At 38.7% G+C, this 19,785-nt stretch overlaps 1 protein-coding gene and 1 long non-coding RNA gene across 4 annotated transcripts in view; one reads left to right on the top strand and one right to left on the bottom strand.

The window, feature by feature from the left end:
- Positions 1–1,791: 1,791 nt before the first annotated feature.
- Mad2l1 (mitotic arrest deficient 2 like 1) lies at positions 1,792–16,562 on the bottom strand. 3 transcript variants are annotated; one of them, XM_090356637.1, is made up of 6 exons: positions 16,393–16,562; positions 15,658–15,804; positions 13,126–13,246; positions 11,933–12,036; positions 11,242–11,416; positions 1,792–2,998 (listed from the first exon to the last, which is right to left on the bottom strand). In XM_090356637.1, exons 1-5 carry the CDS (start codon positions 16,463–16,465, stop codon positions 11,244–11,246), a joined length of 618 nt encoding a protein of 205 aa, XP_090212763.1. In that variant the 5' UTR covers positions 16,466–16,562; the 3' UTR covers positions 1,792–2,998; positions 11,242–11,243. The 3 variants fall into 3 exon arrangements, with proteins under 3 accessions (XP_090212763.1, XP_090212764.1, XP_090212762.1); XM_090356638.1 differs by lacking the exon at positions 1,792–2,998 and adding an exon at positions 5,232–5,407; XM_090356636.1 differs by lacking the exon at positions 1,792–2,998 and having other exon boundaries at positions 10,759–11,416.
- Positions 16,382–19,785, top strand: part of LOC150047233 (uncharacterized) — a 128,446-nt gene continuing 125,042 nt past the window's right edge. The window contains exon 1 of the long non-coding RNA XR_016539417.1: positions 16,382–16,466. This is a non-coding gene — a long non-coding RNA (uncharacterized LOC150047233). The remainder of the gene's footprint in view (positions 16,467–19,785) is intronic.

The following is a 19,785-nucleotide window of genomic DNA, read 5'->3' as shown; positions in this document are numbered from 1 at the left end:
TTCACATTATATGGCCTTATGTATCAAGATTTTGCTCTATTGCAGATCTCTGCTAGTAGAGCCCAAGGTTTCTACTGATTATGACGAATGAGGGAAACCATTGAGCCTAAGTTCCCTTGAGTCTGGCTTACTTCACTTAATATGAGTTTTTCTGTCTTTCCATTTCCTAACAAATGGGGCGATGTCATTCTTTCTGACAGCAGCATAGAATTCCATTGTGTACAAATACCACAACTTGTTGATCCACTCATCAACTGAGGGACATCTAGGTTGGTTCCATATCTTTGCTATGGTGAATAGTGCTGCAATGAACATTGTTGTGCTAGTGGATTTAGTATGCCCTTGTTTCTGGATGGTTGGGTAAATGCCAACTAGTGGAATTGCTGGGTCATAGGGGAGTTCTATGTTTAGCCTTTTGAGGCACTGTCACACTGCTTTCCATAGTGGTTGAATGAGTTTGCACTCCCACCAACAGTGTAGTAGTGATCCCTCCTGGCCACATCCCCTCCAGCATCTGTTGTTATTCGTTTTCCTGATCCTGGCCATTCTAACTGGAGTGAGGTGGAATCTTAGAGTTGTTTTGATTTGCATTTCTTTTATGACCAGAGATGTTGAGCATTTCTTCATGTGTCTATAGGCCATTTTTGTTTCTTCTTCAGAGAAGACTCTCTTTAAGTCTTTGGCCCATTTTTTAATGGGATGGTTGTTACTTTGGAGGTTAGTTTTGGAGTGATTCAATTTTTTGAGTTGTTGATATATTTTAGATATGAGGCCTTTGTCCGTTGTTTGGTTGGGGAAGATCTTCTCCCACTCTGTAGGCTTCCTGATTAGTTTACTAGCTATGTCCTTTGTTAGGCATCTATGTTACAATGAGAATCAAGGGAGCATTTCAAAATTTTGTAGTCATTTCCATGGCATATACTAATAGCTATCACATAATTCCTCCCCACATATCAGTAATGAGAGAGACCATTCAGAAAAAGAAAGACAAGCCACTGATGTGTCTCCCATTTTGACAACAGTTGCACAGACAAAACCTTTAGGTTTACAGGAAGAAACAGTGTAAAGTGAAAGAATGGAAAAGATATTCCATGCACATAAAACTAAGAAGAGAGCTGGGCATGGTTGCGGATGCCTATAATCCTAGCTACTCGGAAGGCTGAGTTCTAAGGGTCTCAGTTCAAAGCCAGCTCTGGCACTACAAAGCCATGAGACTCTTATCTCCAATTAACCACTAAAAAACAGGAAGTGGGGCTGTGGCTCAAGGGTAGGGAGGTAGCCTTGAGCTGAAGAGCTCAGTGACAGCACCCAGGTCCAGAGTTCATGCCCCATGACCCAATTTTAAAAACAAAACAAAACAAAACAAGAAGAGAACAGGGGTGGCTATACTAATAAAGACAAAGTCTTTTGGTCAAAATGAGACAAGGGTAGAAGTCAAAGAAAGACAATGCAGGTGATGGTACATTTACAACTTTCAGTGCAGAAAGAAGGCATAACATGTATAAACATGAATGCTCACAGAACTAGACCATCAAACCCCATGAAGCATATGCTGAAAACTGAACCGTGAAATAGTTCTACATTAACAAGGTGTAACTGCTAAAGCCCACAGTAATTAATTTAGCATTCATAAAGAATATAATGGTATATATACAGAGCACTCTGTTCAACAGATAAACAATAGGGAAACACATATTAAAAGAAATTTAATATAATTTTGACAGGTGATTTCTGCATGTATTTCTCAAATAAATGCAAATAGATTCTGAAGGCAAGGTACCAATATTATTCACAATAGTAAAACTTTGGAACATTCCAGGTTTCCACTTACGAATTAACCCATAATGAAAATGGGATGTGATTCATGCCTGAGTGCATGTATGTGCCTATGTTCATGAATATGTGCACGTATGTTCATGTGTCAGTGAATTTGTAATACATATTTTCAGTATTAAAAAGAGGAAATGGACTGGGAATTTGGCTGACTGGTAGAATGCTTGCCTATCATGCACTAAGTCCTAGGTTCAATTACTCAGTACCACATAAACAGAAAAGGCCAAAAGTGTCACTGTGGCTATAGTAAAAGCACTAGCCTTGAGCATAGAGCCCAGGCCTTGAGTTCATGCCCCAGGACTGGCAGGAGAAAAGAAAAAAGAAAAAAATGAGTCTGGGAGTGTTGCTTAGTGGTAGAGTGTTTACATAGCATGGACAAAGTCCTGGGTTCAATTCCTTGGTACCACATACACAGATAAGGAGTGTTGTTGCTTAGTGGTAGAGTGCTAGCCTTGAGAGAGCTCAAGGATAGCATCCAGGCCCTGAGTTCAAGTCCCAAGAATGGCAAAAGAAATAGCGGGGAAGGAATTCTGACATAAGCCACAAAGTGATAACCTGGATAATTTTATGCTAAGTGAACTAATACACTAATAGAAAAAACTAACGGAATGTGTTTCCACTAGTTCTTCATAATTCCATTGATATGAATTATTGAAAAGTCAAAATAAGGCAGAAAGAAAATGTTAGTTGCCAGAGGCTGGAGCAAGAAATGTTTTGAGCCCAAAGTTGTATTCTACTAGATGAAAAGGTTCACAGAGGGTGATGGTGGTGATGGCTGTACATTTGGGATGTATTTAAGATCCCTGATTATCTAGTTCAAAATTATGATTCACATTTTGTGCACTTACCAATAATAAACATGGAGGAAAAGAAAAACTAAGTCGATAAAAGGCCATTGCTATTTCTTTATATTTATAGGAAGAGCTCTAAATTGAGTAAAAGTGACAGTGTCTGTGTCTTAGTCAACTCTATTGATCATGATGAAGTAACACACACTGAGCAACTTTAAGATCAGAAATTTATTGCTCACAGTTCTGGAGACTGGAAGACACCAGCATGCTTGGTTTTGCTGAGGGCGCTGTTACTGATGTGGAGACAAACATCTTCTTAAGTTTTTTTTCATGGTGAAAGGGAGAGAGAAAGAGAGACAGAGGAAGTGAAGTAGCTGGAGGGAGGGAGGAAGGGGGAGAGACAGAGGAAGGGGGAGAGAGAGAGAGAGAGGTTTTAAGCCTTCTACATTAGGATATTGGTGAATACAAGGTACTCTGTCTTTCATATTTTTGTCTAGGTATTTATTGCATAGACCCCTAACTAGTGAAAACATTTGGGATCTTTCCTTTGCACAGAAATTAAGAATATATGATGTCTATTTACACTTGCAGGCCTGAATAATCACAGATAAAATTCCAAGACAATAAGGATTTTCTGATGTAAGTTGCCTTGGGCACACAATCTTGCACAGCAAAATTGTACAGATAAACATAGATGAAAGTGGACATTGTACAAATAAAGTCATGTTATGATTCTCAGCATAAAAACAGACCACATAGATGTTGAAGATAAAATAAAAATAAGGTAATAAACCAATTTGTGTAATTCCAGGGCCAATCCTGATGTTTTTCTCTGGTTCATTTATAATATACTATATATATTTTTTTTTTGCCAGAGAAAACTGTCAACTTTAACAAAGACTAAGTAATTCATTTGATTAGGTTTTGTTTTTTAACAAGCTATAGTGGATATGGCTAGCTTTCAAATGATAATCAGGTAGAATGGGAAGATTTCAAAAGATCTGAATTTAAAATATAGAAAAATCTACAATTTAGTAGTTTATGATATGACATTGAGTACAAGTTAAAAGATAACTTGATACATTCACTGAAAACAAATATGAAACTTATTACAAGTACAACCAATAAATGATTCTCTAGTCTTAGGAAATGAGTTTGTTCTGGAGATGGCCTTGGACTGTGATCACCTGACATCTATAACTTGCAGGATCAACCCAGTTTGTTTTCTCCTCCTCCTCCTTCTCCCCCCCCCCACCAGTCTCTTTTTGCCAGTCCAGAGCCTGGACACTGTCTTTGAGCTTCTCAAGGCTAGTGCTCTACCACTTGCGCCACAGCACCACTTTCAGCCTTTTCTGTGTATGTGGTACTGAAATTGAACTCAGGGCTTCAAACATGAGGTGACCACTTTACCACTAGGCCACATTGCTGGCCCCTACCCAAGGTTTCTTATTGTTCCCTAATTTGGTAATTTGGAATGCCTCATAAATTGTCGTGGTTCACTTGATAGTCACATTAATTTGCAGGGGAATCAACATGGGGAAAATAATTTGAATTTAGTGCTGAATGCCTCAATTCTGCTAAACCAATCCATAAAGGAAACCAAAGTTTACAAATCTAAGCATCTGGTTAATTCAGATACATCCTACTGCAACTGTAGCAGGTCTGTCCTATATATGCATAACATGGACTGCCTCCTAATCTTCATGCAAGTGCATGGATGAAAATATCACAGTTGCATTCCATATCTATCACTAAGCTAATCAATTATTTTCATCAGGAAATAAACAACTCATATACAATAAGTTGTTCAGCAGCAGCTTCTGTAAGGGGTGTTTGCAGAGAAAAGAAATTCACTCAAGATCCCCAAAGATTAAGCAACGTATTAAAACCTGTGATGTAAGAATATTGATTTGGAGCAGTATTTATCAGTTTATGCTCCTTAGAGCATTGCCAAGTACTCAGTGAAGTCCTATGGTCAAGTAAGGTGGAAAACCAGCTTCCGTACTGCAGATTTTCTCTGTAATTTTAATAATTACTTGGTATTTGCCTCTCCAAAGGGAAAATCTACCATTGAGAAATATGGTTCGGGAGCAATCTATATAGGAGCAGTGAATGTGCTCCAGGTGCTGTGTAAGAACAGTAGATCTTTGATAGGCACAAGTCTGTAGTCCTAGTAACACTCTAGTGCTCAGAATGGTGTTCAACTTGGCCTATACTGGGCATAATTTCTATATTATTTTTATTAATTATGTTATACAGTAATTTTAATTAATAAAATTACTTTTTATATGTTAGATTGATAATTACTTTTATATTACTGAGCATTTTTCCTGTTATACCACTCGACTTTTGCTAAAAATGTCACCTTTGAGCCAATCTCAGTGCTGTGCTTTCCAGGAGGAATGTTTTATAGCAAAGGACAATGAAATACAATGCAGATCATATGTTGATTTAAAGACAGAGTACAAGTAAGAAAGGGCCTCAGTTACTCCCATCAACCAAGGTGCAGAATCCAAAGTGAATGCATTTAAAATGTTGGCTTCTAAAATTTCTTTTGATATTTTTCATTATCATATTTTAAACATTTTTACTCAAAACCATGTTGAATCGACCACTATGACAGGCATATTATAGTATGGTGGGCCTACATACTGATGGGAAAAGGCAATGTGCTATTGTATATGATAGCTCAATTTCTAACTTGACTGTTATCACAAAGTAGACATTGAAGGCTTCTCCATTCTCCCATGAGCATTTCTATGTGGTCAGCCACTGGGGAGAAGCTGTGGAGCCAAGGAAGAGGAGTCATCATTCATCTGGACCTCAGATGTGCCCACAGGCATCTGCTGAGATGTTCTATTCCTTGTATAGTCCCAAAGAAATGGTTCTATGAGCTCTTGCTAGGATATACTTCTTTCAAATTTACTTTCTTATTTTTAATACCACACATGCATAGATGAAATTCATTTGCTGGCCTTTATTTCAGAGTAAAATAAACTGTTGAATATGCTGGGCTCAATTTCTCTTAAATATTCACCCGGTCATTTACCTACTCAAGCCATGAGACACCTGTCCCATAAACTTCATTGTTTCCAACTTTCACTTGTGAGCTTTCCACAAGAATTTCTAGGCCATGAGTAGAAACTGTTTAAGTATTTAACAATAAGAAACATTCAGCTCTTATTTCAGTTGTGATTATCAGTTCTTGGAGACAGTGTCTTATCTATTTTAAAAGCAAAACAATAAGAATTTGAGCCAGCGTATAAACTGCTCTGTGCAAATGACTGTATAGCAAAATGGTACACAAAAAAGAGGAAAACAGACAGCACAGATAAATGAAATGATTGTCATAGAGATCAAATATGGAGGACAAACTGATGCAACAGCACAGATAAATGAAATGATTGTCATAGAGATCAAATATAGAGGACAAACTGATGCATGAGAATATTTTTAAAAAAACATCTTTTGCAATCTCAGGATTAACTATCATTTTGCTTTCTAGTCCTTTATGAACTTGTCCAATGAGGCTTTTTTTTTTTTTGCAGTTTGCAACAGAATAAATAATAAGGTACAGACATTTAAAGCTTTAATTATGTAGAAAGGGAAGATCTCTAGAGACCTGAAATTGAAAGACATATAGTCTGCAATTAAGCAGTTATTGCAGCTTTTTTCTTGTTAGGCCCAATTAAAATCACAATTTCACACTTAAGAAGTGCTAAGGGGGCCAGGAGTGTGGCCTAGTCGTAGAGTGCTTACTTAGCATGCAAGAGGCCCTGGGTTTAATTCCTTGGTATCACATACACAGAAAAAGCCAGAAGTGGTGCTGTGGCTCTGATAGTGCACTAGACTTAAGAAGGCTCAAGGACAGTGTCCAAGCCCTGAGTTCAAGCCCCAGAACTAGGGAGGAGAAAGAAGTGTGAGCTACCTATACCTAGCCTTTATCAGTTTAAAACTTGCAGGTATGATTTTGCTTTAAAGCCTCTCCCAGTCTAATATGATATTTTAAAATGGTCTACCCTGACTGGACCCATAATCCTAGCTACTCAGGAGGCTGAGATCTGAGGATCAAGGTTCAGAGCCAGCTGGAAAACAGAAGTCCATGGGACTCTTATCTCTTAAATTAACTACCAGAAAACTAGAAGTAGCACACTGGCTTAAAGTGGTAGAGAGCTAACCTTAATCTGAACAGGATAGCACCCAGGCCCAGAGTTCAAAGCCCTACAACCGACAAAACAAACAAAAACAAATAAAAGGAAGTGATAAGAAATTTACAAGTTACGTAAAATTATACTCCACAAATTATGAATAACTGATGTTAAAGTAAACAATTTTGATGGATGGAAAACTGTGTTTTATGGCAGTTCATAAAGTCATACACAATTTATGATTTAAGCAATATAGGCAAGGTAGAAGATCAAGTTGTGGTTTCCCACATCTCTGGTCAGTCATCTGACAATGGGCCATCTGAGCAAAGAACACACACAAGATAACTATGAAGACATATTCAAGTCTTAAAAGTAAAGCACATTAAGAGCTAGTTTGCTCTGGACACTTAATTTCCTGGAATCTGTGCAAGGTAAGAAGAGGAGTGGGAACTCAAATGAATCTGAAGCATTAGTGACACCTAGTGGAAAACACAAAAGTTACACTATACACAAAACTTTCTGAGCTTTTACATACAGTAAATTTAAGGTAAAACTTATACACTAAGTAACTAAAGGGTTCAGGTAAGGAATCATGTCTAGAAGGGAATCTGTCAGTAATTATGGGGTCTTACATTATAAAACACAGAGGAGGATAACAAGCAATGCCTGCATTCTAATAAATATTTATTCCCTGTATGTGTACACTAAAAAATATGGATCATTTATGCTTTTTAATGTGTCACATGCAAAAGACATCAAAATTCTATGTGATACCCTAAATAATATCTCAAAAAAATGCTAGTTGAGCTAAGGGGACTGAGACAAAATCAGAAGTTACCTATTTAATTAATAGACACTAGAAATATTATTTCATAAATACATCCTAAAAACCACAAAATACCTTGCTCTTAACAAGGAGAGACCAGAAAATTCATAACCCAAGGCACAGTGTGGATCTAGTGGTTGTAAACTTAAACCCTTGCCTAAATCCTTAGCATATCATCTGGTTTCTTGCAAGTTACCATCAGTGATTCAGTGATTTAAATAGGTGTAATAAGAGATATACTGAACAGGACCAGTAAACTTGCATGAGAGGAAATATGGTTATCTTTTGTTTTGTTGCACAATAAAAGCCAGCCAGAGGGATACTGGGATACCTCTGCTTCAGTAGATGTGCCTTAGTCTCTTCTGGACTCTATTTCAGACCACAGTGGTATCAACTGGAACAAGTTTTTATTTCTCTACATTTAGGAAGCAAAATTGAGGTCAGAGTTCAGCCCCACTAATCTTGCAGAATCCTGGATAATTTTATTTATTTATTATTTTGCCAGTCCTGGGCTTGAGCTCAGGGCCTGAGCACTGTCCTTGGACTTTCTCAAGGCTAGAGCTCTACCACTTGAGCCGTCACAACACCATTTCTGGCTCTTTTTCTATGTATATGGTACCGAGGAATCGAACTCGGGTCTTCATGCATGCTAGGCAAACACTCTACCGGTAGGCCAAACTCCCGGCCCAGAATCCTGGATTATTAATGCTTAACACAAACTAAAAGCTAGTCAGTTTTGTTGTTTGATTAAATGTCTTCATCATAAACTGAACTTCAAGGAACATCAGTGGTACTTCTGTATCTCAAAATCATTCCAAGTCTGCAAATTTGAGAACCCTGTGTGTCTGCGCTGGTCTCATATATGCAGTCTTTACTGATTGCTCAAAAGACACTAATGTTCTTCACTAAATCTTTCTATAACCAGTTTCTTCTGCTTTCAAACAAACAAGAGCCTAGCTACTATAGAACTAGTACTATAGTGAGTCAGACAATATATTGTATGGCAATTCCTACTATTTATTTGCACTAACAAATTCAGACCATTAATTTCTAGAATCATGGAGGTTGGTACTAAATCACAAAATTTGTAATATTTCTCATCACTTAGAAATTCTAGATTGCCAAACAAAAGACCAAGTGACTTTTAGGGTCATTAGTATATAAGAATGTTGTGTGGGGAGCAGAAATGGACTTACTTAGTCCCAGTGATTAGCAGATTGCTGTTTTGAAAAGCATTACTTTCTACAAAAATTTTCAAATGCATTTATGGAAGACGTTTCACTATTACATTTCTTCTCAACCTACATTTCAAGTGCTAGAGGATACGAACAGTACTCAAATGAATGTTTGTATCTCAACATAATTTTATCCTGCCATTGATATTATTTGAAATCTAGGCTTTTAATAGTATCTAATTCAACATCTACTTCTACTTGTGCATACCTATTTTGTTATCAGGACAAAACATTTGTGGGTGACTTTTTCTAGATGCCTAAGACTCAAGTGTAAGAAAGGATTTTTATAAACAGTACTCTACTTACCTGTCATTCAGGAACTAGGAGATGACAAAACTAAGACACTGCCTTTATCGGAAATATGCATACATTAGATCCTATGCAATGATTTTTCTGAATGTAATAAAGCCAATTACAAAATTAAATGCATTTGGTGAGTTACTTCGGGTTCTACGTTCCTTTTTTTCCCCAAAGTCTCAGGCTTTAGAACAGCCAAGGACTTGTTTTATTGTTGTTTTTAACAGTGTTCTTTCTTTAGTATTTTGTACATTAAAATATGGTAAGTTAAGCTTTCATGAGTGGATAAAGACTATGTAAACTCAACAACAGTTTAAAACAGTTACTAAAAATGAATTAATTACTAAATAAAGTAGAGTTTTAGAGACCCGAACTGTTTTGTAAGTTTTAAACTGACCTTGAAAAACCAGGTGGGAATTCAAAAGAAGATATCTGCTAAGGCCAAGAATAAAGGTGAAGGAGTAAGAATGATGTTTAAAAATGAGCTGTAGCTGGGTGGGTTGGTTCACATCTGTAATCCTAGCTACTCAGGAGGCTGAGATCTGAGGATCAAGGTGGAAAGCCAGCCCCAGCACAAAAGGACCTGAGATTCTTATCTCCAGTTAACCTCTAGAAAATGCGAAGTGGGGCTTGGTTCAAGGGTAGGGGTAGCCGTGAGCTGAAGAGCTCAGGGATAGTGCCCAGGTGGAGTAGAAGACTTATGACCCACCAAAAAAAAAAAACGTGCCATAAGAAAAATGAGCTGAAAACAAGGCAGAAGATAAAGGTGCTGTACCCCAATATTGCAAAAACTGAACTAACTTCACATGACAAATCCCCTTCACAAGGATGTGTATTTTAAATAAGTTTGTGTGTGTGTGCACACATGCGCACACATAGGGTTCCTGGGGCTTGAAATAAGGACCTGGGTATAGTCCCTGAGCTTTTATGCTCAAAACTTGTGTTCTACCACTTGAGTCACAGCTATTTTTCTCACTTTTTGGTAGTTAACTTGAGATAGAGTCTCACTGACTTTCCTTGCTTGAAAAATTGAACAATATGGGCCGGGAGTTTGGCCTAGTGGTTAAAGTGCTTGCCTAGCATGCATGAAGACCCGGGTTCGATTCCTTGGTACCACATACATAGAAAAAAGCCAGCAGTGGTGCTGAGGCTCAAGTGGTAGAGCTCTAGCCTTGAGAAAGTCCAAGGACAGTGCTCAGGCCCTGAGCTCAAGCCCAGGACTGGCAAAAAAAAAAAAAAAAGAAAGAAAAGAAAAATTGAACAGTAATTCCCACATCACAGCCACTTGAATGGCTAGTATTACAGGCATAAGCCACTAATGCCCTGCTTAAATGTATTTTTATGAAATGAAAAAGATAATCAAAAGAAATCATGTGGTATATTGAGTCTATTCTAAATTAGCTTACTTGAAGAAATGGTATTTCTTTATACTTATTATTGCTAAGCTTAATGTTGTTATAAGATAAAGACACAGTTTAATAAAAAGATATCACTTGTCAATTGTGTATTTTACAGTATTTGTACCACAACAATATGAAAATAGGACAAATTCAGAACATACAGATTTAAATTTATTTTGTTGTAAAAGCTTGATTGTAGAAAATACTAAAACTTTTGTAAAGTTCTTTATTAAAAAATAATTAAACAGTGCAAATATCCATTCTTCATAGGCTTAGAGCATATAAATTAAATCAGAAAATTTTCTATGGGATCTACACAATGTAACAATGACATAGGAGACAATAAATCGATATTTCACTATTTTCAGAATCTAAGCAAAGATATTGTTTCTCTTTTGCTGTATTACATATCCAAGCATCTCTGTAAGTCAAGCTATCAGCTTTCTAGCGAATATTTTCTAAAGAATACAACTTTCAAAGAATTTATATTACGAAGCTGACACAAGCTGGTGGTTTCTCCTGAAGTATGTGCATTACTCTCTGTGGTAGCAGGTACTCCCCAAATGGAACAATGCGCATTCACCAAAGTACAGTGTTGTCTTTCCCCAACCAAAAATTATGCCATGAAATAAGACCTACTAACCACAACTGACTTAAATTTCAGGAGAATAACATTAGAGAAATGTAACTACATTACTACCCAAGTCTCACCTTCAGTCATTAGCAGGTGATTTGTAGGCCACCATGCTATTCACTTTGTGGATGGTGGTAGTAAAGGAACGGAGACGGACTTCCTCAGAATTTGTAATGAACTGAGGACCTGACTCCTCCCACTTCTCAGGTACAACCAAATCTTTGTCTGTATAAATCAGCAGATCAAATGAGCCTACATTGGGAATAAGAAAATTATGAGTGTTCAGAATAAAAACAGTCCTGTTTATCTCAAAAGGACAAAAACAATTTAGACTGATTTATAATCAGGATTATGCACTTCATCTTACTTTATGAAAAAACTCACATTTATGTGTTAAAAAGACAGTAAGTTTAAATTAAAAAGAAAACATATAACCACATAAAAATATGACTGAAAGCTACTGCTATATTATAGTTCTCAGAAAAGTGCCTGGCATATAGAAGGCATTTGATAAATAGTTCACAAGTAAGGACTAACAAGAGTGAATGAAAAGCAAGACCTATTCACATTATACATAGTAATAAAAAGAAAATAACAGTGAAATGATAACAAAAATGTTCAACTTGGTGTTGTGGAATATCTTTCTTTTACAGGACTTACACTTTTTCTACTTTTACACACGTAACACACACATATATCTAAACACACATTTATATACAAATACACACATTACTTGATAATTTAATAAAAGAGCTGTATAATACGCACAAGCAACTTCTAAGAGGGGCAGGAATGTCACTGTTGCTGTGATCTGTCTAATCACTGAACGAATTTCATCTTGGATAGCTTTCTGAGACTTTTCTCTGGGAGCACTATCAAAGAAAGAAAACAGAACAAGTTATTAAAAACAATGACATAAGACTGGTTAAATATTTCAAAAGTAAAAAGAAAATTAAGAAATAAAAGCATCCTGAGAACCTATAACTCAATAAGTGTAAAATGTGTAATGAGTATATTTTTTAATTAGTCCCCCCCCCCCTTTTTTTTTTGCCAGTTCTGGGGCATGAACTCAGGGACTGAGTTCTTGGGCTTTCTCAAGGCTAGGGCTCTACCACTTGAGCTACAGCACCACTTCTGCCTTTTTCTATGTATGTAACCGAGAATCAAACCTAGGTCTTCGTACATGCTAGGGAAGCACTCAACCACTAAGCCAAACTCCTGGCCTTAATTGGTCCTTTCAAATCATCTTGAATGGTCACAGTACCAGGCCATTTAGAATAAGATGATTACAAAATTTACTAACTGCATCAAATTAGCATGACATGATAAACCTGCTGTCCATTAAACTAATAAAAGTCATACAGTGGTTAAAAATGATTGAATGTCTAATTCCTATTGCCTCAGATAAAATAATAAATTATAAAATTATTCGTAGAGGCTAAAAGTTCCCTAAAATAATGTTTTAGAAACAAAATTCCAAGTTTACAGAAGAGTATGCCTAAGAAAATGCTAGATATTAATAAGATAATGATGGACTTGTCTCACTTAAGGAGTTTGTAGTTTTTAAAAGTTTGTGAAGTGTGTAGCTCATAGTATTGAATGAAGTATAGTTGTACGACATCTTAGGTTGGACAGGGTAAAGGACCATTCTTTACAGTTGAAAGTACCTTGGAGTAATTGACCAGACAACTTCATATGCCATGTATAGTTTTGCATCTATCACCAAAAATACTCAAATTCAACATTCACTGACTAAAGGCAATTATGTTAAAAATATCTATGCCAATCAATGACAAGAAACATGATCATAGACAATTTGCCACAGGAGAGAAGATACCTTAGAAATTACACTGGCAAAATAAACTATATACTAACTATCTCATGTAATTAGAACTTACACAGCAATAAAGCCAGTTTTGGAGAAAAAGAAAATATCAAAGAGCAATTGAGTTCATGCTTACCAGTCATCTTTTGCAGTCTTGTCACACTCAATATCAAACTGCCATCTTTCAAGAACTTCACCACTTTCAATATTTGAGATGACTACCACCAGTCTCTGGACAGAACACTTGTACAACCACTCTGCAAAGCATAACACGTATCTTCTATAGTCTACTGCAAAGCCAACTCTTTTCCAGGGTTCCACTCCCTATTCTTAGCAAATTTCTACTACAGGTACTTTAGACAGCTTCTCAAAAGTAGGGAAATTTGTCCTATTAGCAATCAAGCTTATTTTCAAATGTTCAAGATTAGTAGCACATGTGAAAAAAACAAAACAAAACAGAAGTTCATTGACTCTGGGGGAAGTTAACAAGTAAACAGAACAAAAAGTAATGAGTTTATAACGTAACCTTGTAAAAATGGGAGGACAGTACATGCTAATAATAGGACTTACAGGAATGGATGTGTAAGACATGGAACAATTCAAGAGTATCCTCCAAGACTCTGACTTATACTTATGGTTAGACTTTTATGCTACTGAGGATCATAGTTTGGGTAAGTACAAAGTATCTACAGGGTAGCCACAGAAAAGAAATAACCAGTGGATATGCAGGTCTGTAATGAAGACAGCTGGGTTAGCTAGAAGTTGACGCTAACTACAGAAACGTTGTTAGTGAAGCTATATGTGTCAGGAGTAAGCTAGAGATGGTATTATAAAAAGCGTAGGCTCTCCCTGAATCATGAAATTGGAACACCATACTCAAGAGATAGCAATTCTTAAGGATTAAAACTAAAGAAAAAACTAATGGGAACAATTCAGATTATAAAAGACACACAAACTAAAAACAAAAATAAGATAAAATCTAAAGGAAAGGAGATTCGAAATAAAGGGAATATTCTGTCTGTAGAGATAAACAAATCTTATTTTAACCAAGATTAAAAGGTAGAAGTTGATGAAGATGAAGATACAAATCCATCCTTGCCTGAGTAATATAAGGCTGAGTACAGCCTTATATGAATGACTACAGATCATTAATCACTCAGTTTTGGATGTAATTCTGGGAGAGGCAAGGTGGGTTCCTATGGATGTGTTTCCTGTTTGTACTTGAGAGTAGAGTCTACCCTGCCCACCAAAGCCGTTATGGTCAAAGCTAGGACACGTATTCACTCACATCTGGTGGACAGAAAAATATTGCTGAACTTTTAATAACAGGAGAGGAAACCCCCTTAAGTGGCCTACCAAAAAAAAAGTAATATTAAGGCTGAGAAAATCTGCACTACAAAATGAATTTCATCTTTCTGTGTCTGTCAGTATTGAGACTCAACTCGCAGTGCTGGAGACTAAACTACTGAAGATTGGAATGGCAGGAAAACATTAATAGCTATCACTTGAAAAAGATATCAGCATGGCATGCTATTTACACACCTGTAATCTCAGCTATTCAAGAGGCAGACAACTGAGAATTTGAGGCCAGCACAAGCAAAATCAGCTTGACCCTATTTCAAAAAACAAAATATAAACTTGCCTACCATGTATATGACACTGTGGTTCAATCCCCAGTACCACTATAAGGCCTTTTTGAAACAGATCTGAATGAAAGTGCAATGAAAACAATAAAGTTACAATAGAAGCAAAAAAAAAATTTCTGAAATAAAAAAATGAAAAGAGACAAAGAGGAACTAATACAGTGTTTTCTGGCAGAATGGGGAAAAGCATCTTACAAACAGAAAAATTAGAAATGAGAATTCCAAGTGAAAAGAAATATAGTAACTAGAAAGAATTCTAGAAGAAATAGAGAAGGAGCACAAATCCAACCAACACAATATCATGAGCTGTTTAGTAAATTGTTTTACACTTAGTTCCCTAGTTGAGTCTAATTTTATTTTCCTTGATATTACTCTTATGACTACAGACCTGTTCCAGAAAACTACACAATGTTAAGAACGTATTGTGTATTATCTCAGATAATGGTTATCATTAAAACTGTGAGTTTAAGCTTGTTGCATTTGGACAAATGAACTCCAATAGCCTTTTTTTTCCTTTTGGTGCCATTCCTGGGACTTGAACTCGAAGCCTGTGTTTTTAAAGGCTAGCTATCTACCATCTGAATGACAGTTCAGCCTCCAGCTTTTTTTTTTTTTTTTTCTGGTAGGGTGGGAGGTTGGAGGTAAGAGTCCCCTGGACTTTCCTGGGATAGCTTCCAGCTGTGATTATCGGATCTCAAGACTCCTGAGTAGGTAGGATTTTAAGCATGAGTCACTGACACCTAGCTTAAGAGCCATTTCTAGAAGATGCCATAGACTGTTTTGTTAGGACTAATATCTAACTAATAACAAAACAGTTGTCCTACTGAAGGCATAGTGGAAGGCTGTGATTTCTTTGCAATTCTATATCATCTGCTCTCCAAATCAGAATCACTACAGTCAGCTGGCAGTTTTGCTCATTTACACAAAGAGCTGAACGATAAGCTCTTTATGAGCCTGAGATGCTTGAAAAGGCGGATACTAGAACATATGCAACCCAAAAGTATTTTCAGTGATTAGAAAAATACCTTTCAGTTGTTCCACCACGCTGTTAAGATACTTTATGAGCTCAGGATCAGTGGTTACAAGCAAGGTGAGTCCGTATTTCTGCACTCGAGTAAAGGTTTCAGATGGATATATGCCACGCTGATATAAAATGCTGTTGATGCCAAAGGCTGAAAGGAAAAAAAAAAAAAATTGTTCAAAGCTGTCAAAACAGCTGAAAACCTGCTTGCGGGTCTTCCTGAAAGCAGAGTGGAGGTGGCGATGAAAACATATTTTTCTTTGGGGGGGGGGGGACAAAGGCCCTTGGCATTTACGATGCAGCATGAAGGAAACGGTAAACCACATGAAATCCCTGTGAACGAAATTCAGATTTGTGGGCCCCAGGGTGTCAGAACAGGCCTAGGCTTCCAAATTCGTGGGGTGCCCCTTCTCCTCCCCCTTCCTCCAGGGTCAGTCCCGGGTAGCCGCGGCCGGGTGGGGTGCGGGCGGGGCGGACCCCAGACCGCAGGCCACGCCCAGGCGCAGGTGAGCCTTGAGGAGTGGGGTGCTAGGGAGGCAGGGATTGTGTGGGGAAGGAAGGGCCCCGCGCGCCAGGCCCTTCCTCCCATCCGAGCCCCTCCGGTCACCGGGTGACCCCCCCCCCACCGCCCCAAGCCCCGGGCCGCAGGACCACTTCCGGGTCACCTGGGCCGGCCTTGGGGCCTAGCGGGCCTCCGGAGCCCCGTCCTCCCGGCCGTCCGCCCTGCGCGAGGTCTTACAGAAGAACTCGGCCACGATTTCCGCGCTCCCGCGCAGGGTGATGCCTTGCTCCCGGGAGAGCTGCAGCGCCATGGTGAGGTCCCCGCCGACAGTGATTCGCACGCCGACACACCGCAGGCCGCGACCGCAGCGGGCGCCCGGCACTAGCCCGCCACACGATTCAAAAGTAACGTTGTCAGACGTTACTGCGCAAGCGCGACGCGTCCCTAGGCCCCGCCTCCACGCTGCTCGGTTCCGCCCTCCGAAGTTGCGTTTCCCGCCCTGGCCGAGAGGCACGGCTGCGCAGGCGCGGCGGGTGAGTGGGCATGCGCAGTTGGGTTCCTAGGTGTCGGCGCCCCTGGAGGCACCACTCTGGATGTGGAAGGTCTGAGTGGACCGAGTTGGAAGGTGGAGGGGCGTCCTGAGGCCTGTGCTCTCACCAGCCACCGTCGCTGGAGTTTCCAAGATATTTTCAAGTCGATGTAGTCGCTCGTGACCCCTGGTGGATTATAGAACCCTCTGAAAAGATGCCGCATCCCTGGCAGTCCCGGGCCCAGAGCCTGCTTTCCCTGCAGGGACCTGGCTGCCAGGCCCACGTCTGTGCAGCCCTTCCCTAGCTTTGTCAGGTGGCCGGGAATCAGGCCTACCCCTCCAGAAATCCCCCGGCCACACGGAAGACATTGGCCGTCACAAGTTCAGTGACTTCCAGGGTAAGAAGTAGGAAGCAGCAGGGGCAGGTTTTCATGCTCATGCAACTGTGAATGTTTTATTCCTAAACCAACCTGGGGACATTACTTTGAACGTGAAGTCTCAGGAGCTATAGCTGCCGCGCGTACTGCGATGTACATATTCAAGAAAAGGTCTGAGTGTTAAGTTTTCTGTGACTGTTGCATCCAATGAGCAGCTCATAGGCAGCATCCATTTACTAGCTAAGCTCTACGGGAAAGAAATCTGGGCCATGGCATAAGGGGCCCTGTGCCTGGTCAGACAAGGCTGTTGCAAGTGATTCCTGTCAGGAGGCAGTGTGGAGTACAGGCCAAGGAGAACCCATTCCTCTTTCCATAGGGTGCTTCCATAGGGTGTTAGAGCCAGAATTCCGGCATCCACTTGGTCAAGCACAGACCCACCTTTGTCCATAAAGTACCCTACCTCTGCTGTTTTGTATGGGGCATTTGGGGGGAGGTTCGCACATGCAGATTCTGAGGCTTGAATTTAGGGATTAGGTGCTGTCCCTGAGCTTCTTTTGCTCAAGGCTCCACTTCTGGCAGTTTGGAGTAGTATATTGGAGATAAAGTCTCACAGACATTCCTACCCCAACTGGCTTTGAACTGCTATTCTCAGATCTCAACCTTCTGACACCACCCTCCACCACTCCCCCCCCCCCCCCCTCCTTTTAAAGAACCCTGTTTGCTAAAACTCAGAAAAGAATTTCTCGGACTTCATTGTGATGTAATTTGTAAATTATCTGCAACTACAAATAGTGATGACTAGAATTGGAAGATTGTGGAAATTAAAGGGTTATTTAAATGTGTATTTTCTATCTGTAGAGGTCATAAATACCTGTACTCTGAGAAGTTAGAGGAAAGAGATCTAGAAGGTATGGCTAGAAGCTTGTAGTAAAGTTTTATGTAAAACCAAAAAACAAGATAGTTTTGTGTGAGTAAAGGGAAACCAGAGTCATGAATTTGAGCTCTTCTGGCTTCTGCTTGTCTGGATGACCTTTTTTCCCCCAGTCTAATCATGTACTTTATATGTGATGGTGGTCCCAAAAATTAACCATTGTTGTCTAGTATATATATATATATATATATATATATATTATCACATCTTCCCTTTATTTATAGTTTGGTGGTACTGAACTTGAATTCTGGACTTGAAGTTCATTAGACAGATGATCTACTGATGATCATACCTCTAGCCTTGTTTTGAGTGCCAGACTGGGATTCACCTATTTAAGTTTTCTGTCATAGCTGAAATTGTAAATACACACCACCACACGGACTTTCTTGCCTGGGCTGGCCTGGAATGCCAGCCATCTCCCACCTCCCTAGAATCTAAGAGGACACTGTGCTCAGCCATAGATTGAGGATGCTGGTGACTTTCTACCTGAACTGGTCTTGAACCATGATCATGATCATGATCCTTTTGTTCTGAGCCTCCCAAGTAACTGGGATTACAGGTGTGAGCCACCAGTGCTTATAACTATTCATTTGCTATGTTTAGGTACATAAAAATGCCATTATTTAATATTCAGTACAGACTCATAGCCTGGAGCAAGAGAGCCTAGGTGAAGAGTAGAATGTGCAGCTAGATCTTTTAGGTATACCCGGTGATATTTGCATGTGTTTATTATATAAGATAGCATAACAACACATTTCTTACAACATTATCCACATCATGAAATAGCGCATTAATTTCTCATTTGTTTCCTCTTTTTATTAATTTGGCACTTGTCATCTTGTCGTGGTTTTCTGTGTTTACTCTGTCTAGAAGTTTCATTGTTTTGTTAGAAGTTTCATTTTTATTTGTTTAGATTCCACATGATATTGGTACTCTTTCTTACATGTTATGTGCTAAATGAATTTTCTCTGGCCTTATTTATTTAGTTATTTTTTGCCAGTCCTGGGGCTTGAACTCAGGGCCTAAGCACTCTGCCTTTTATTATGTATGAGGTACTGAGATATTAAACCTTGTTCTTCATGCATGCTAGGCAAGCACTCTACCACTAGGCCAAACTCCCGGCTTTCATGGTATCTTATGGTGCTACTTGAGAGGGTTTCTTTCACTGTTAATAATTGTGTAAAAATATATGCTGTATTTTCTGTGCAAAAATGAAGTCATATCAAGCTTGCAAATATGTAAGCAAATTATACAAAAAGTATAATTTGTCTAGGAGACCTCAAACCAAAAGGGAATTTTAATAAATTCACCACATAATCTTTTCTCATCCTTACTATTCTACATTAAATATGTTGTTTGTTTTGGTTTAAGAAAAAAAGCTATTGACGCTGATTAACTCAGTAGTTTACTAACTTAATTTCACTGGTTAATACTATCAAGCATATTGGTAAGTTCAATTTTGGTTACATGGTTATTGCTAGTTGGCCTTGTAGTATATCTAAACTGGAATCTCCACTTCTGTTTTTCTTTAACGGCTGTAGTTATCTATGATACTATTTAGTGTATTTTCTATTAAGTGTTTGTTGAGTGTAGGGACATTTGCATATTTTCTAAGAAACTGTCATGGAAAAAACAAAATATGTTCTGGTCGAGGACAGTTGGATGACTAACTGAGGCCATTTATAGAGTATATGGGTGATGCATCTGAGTTGATTAAATTGGAAAAAAAAAACCCAGGAATTTCTAGAGTTTCAGAAATGACATTTCTCCAGTGTTAATTTACAGTTGTTAGA

The sequence above is a fragment of the Megascapheus bottae genome, chromosome 23, assembly GCF_031878675.1.
Source record: "Megascapheus bottae isolate mThoBot1 chromosome 23, mThoBot2.hap1, whole genome shotgun sequence".
NCBI lineage: Eukaryota > Metazoa > Chordata > Mammalia > Rodentia > Geomyidae > Megascapheus > Megascapheus bottae.
Note: the sequence above shows the minus strand (reverse complement) of the source record. Positions and strands in the feature narration are given on the sequence as shown.

Excerpts from the sequence above, each read along its gene's own strand:
- Mad2l1 (XM_090356637.1), bottom strand. The coding sequence starts at position 16,465 with ATGGCGCTGCAGCTCTCCCGGGAGCAAGGCATCACCCTGCGCGGGAGC. Across the intron at positions 15,805-16,392 it reads AATCGTGGCCGAGTTCTTCT|CCTTTGGCATCAACAGCATT; the intron begins GTAAGACCTCGC and ends TTTTCCTTTCAG. Across the intron at positions 11,417-11,932 it reads GCCCCTCTTAGAAGTTGCTT|GCTCATTTGATCTGCTGATT; the intron begins GTGCGTATTATA and ends TTCCCAATGTAG.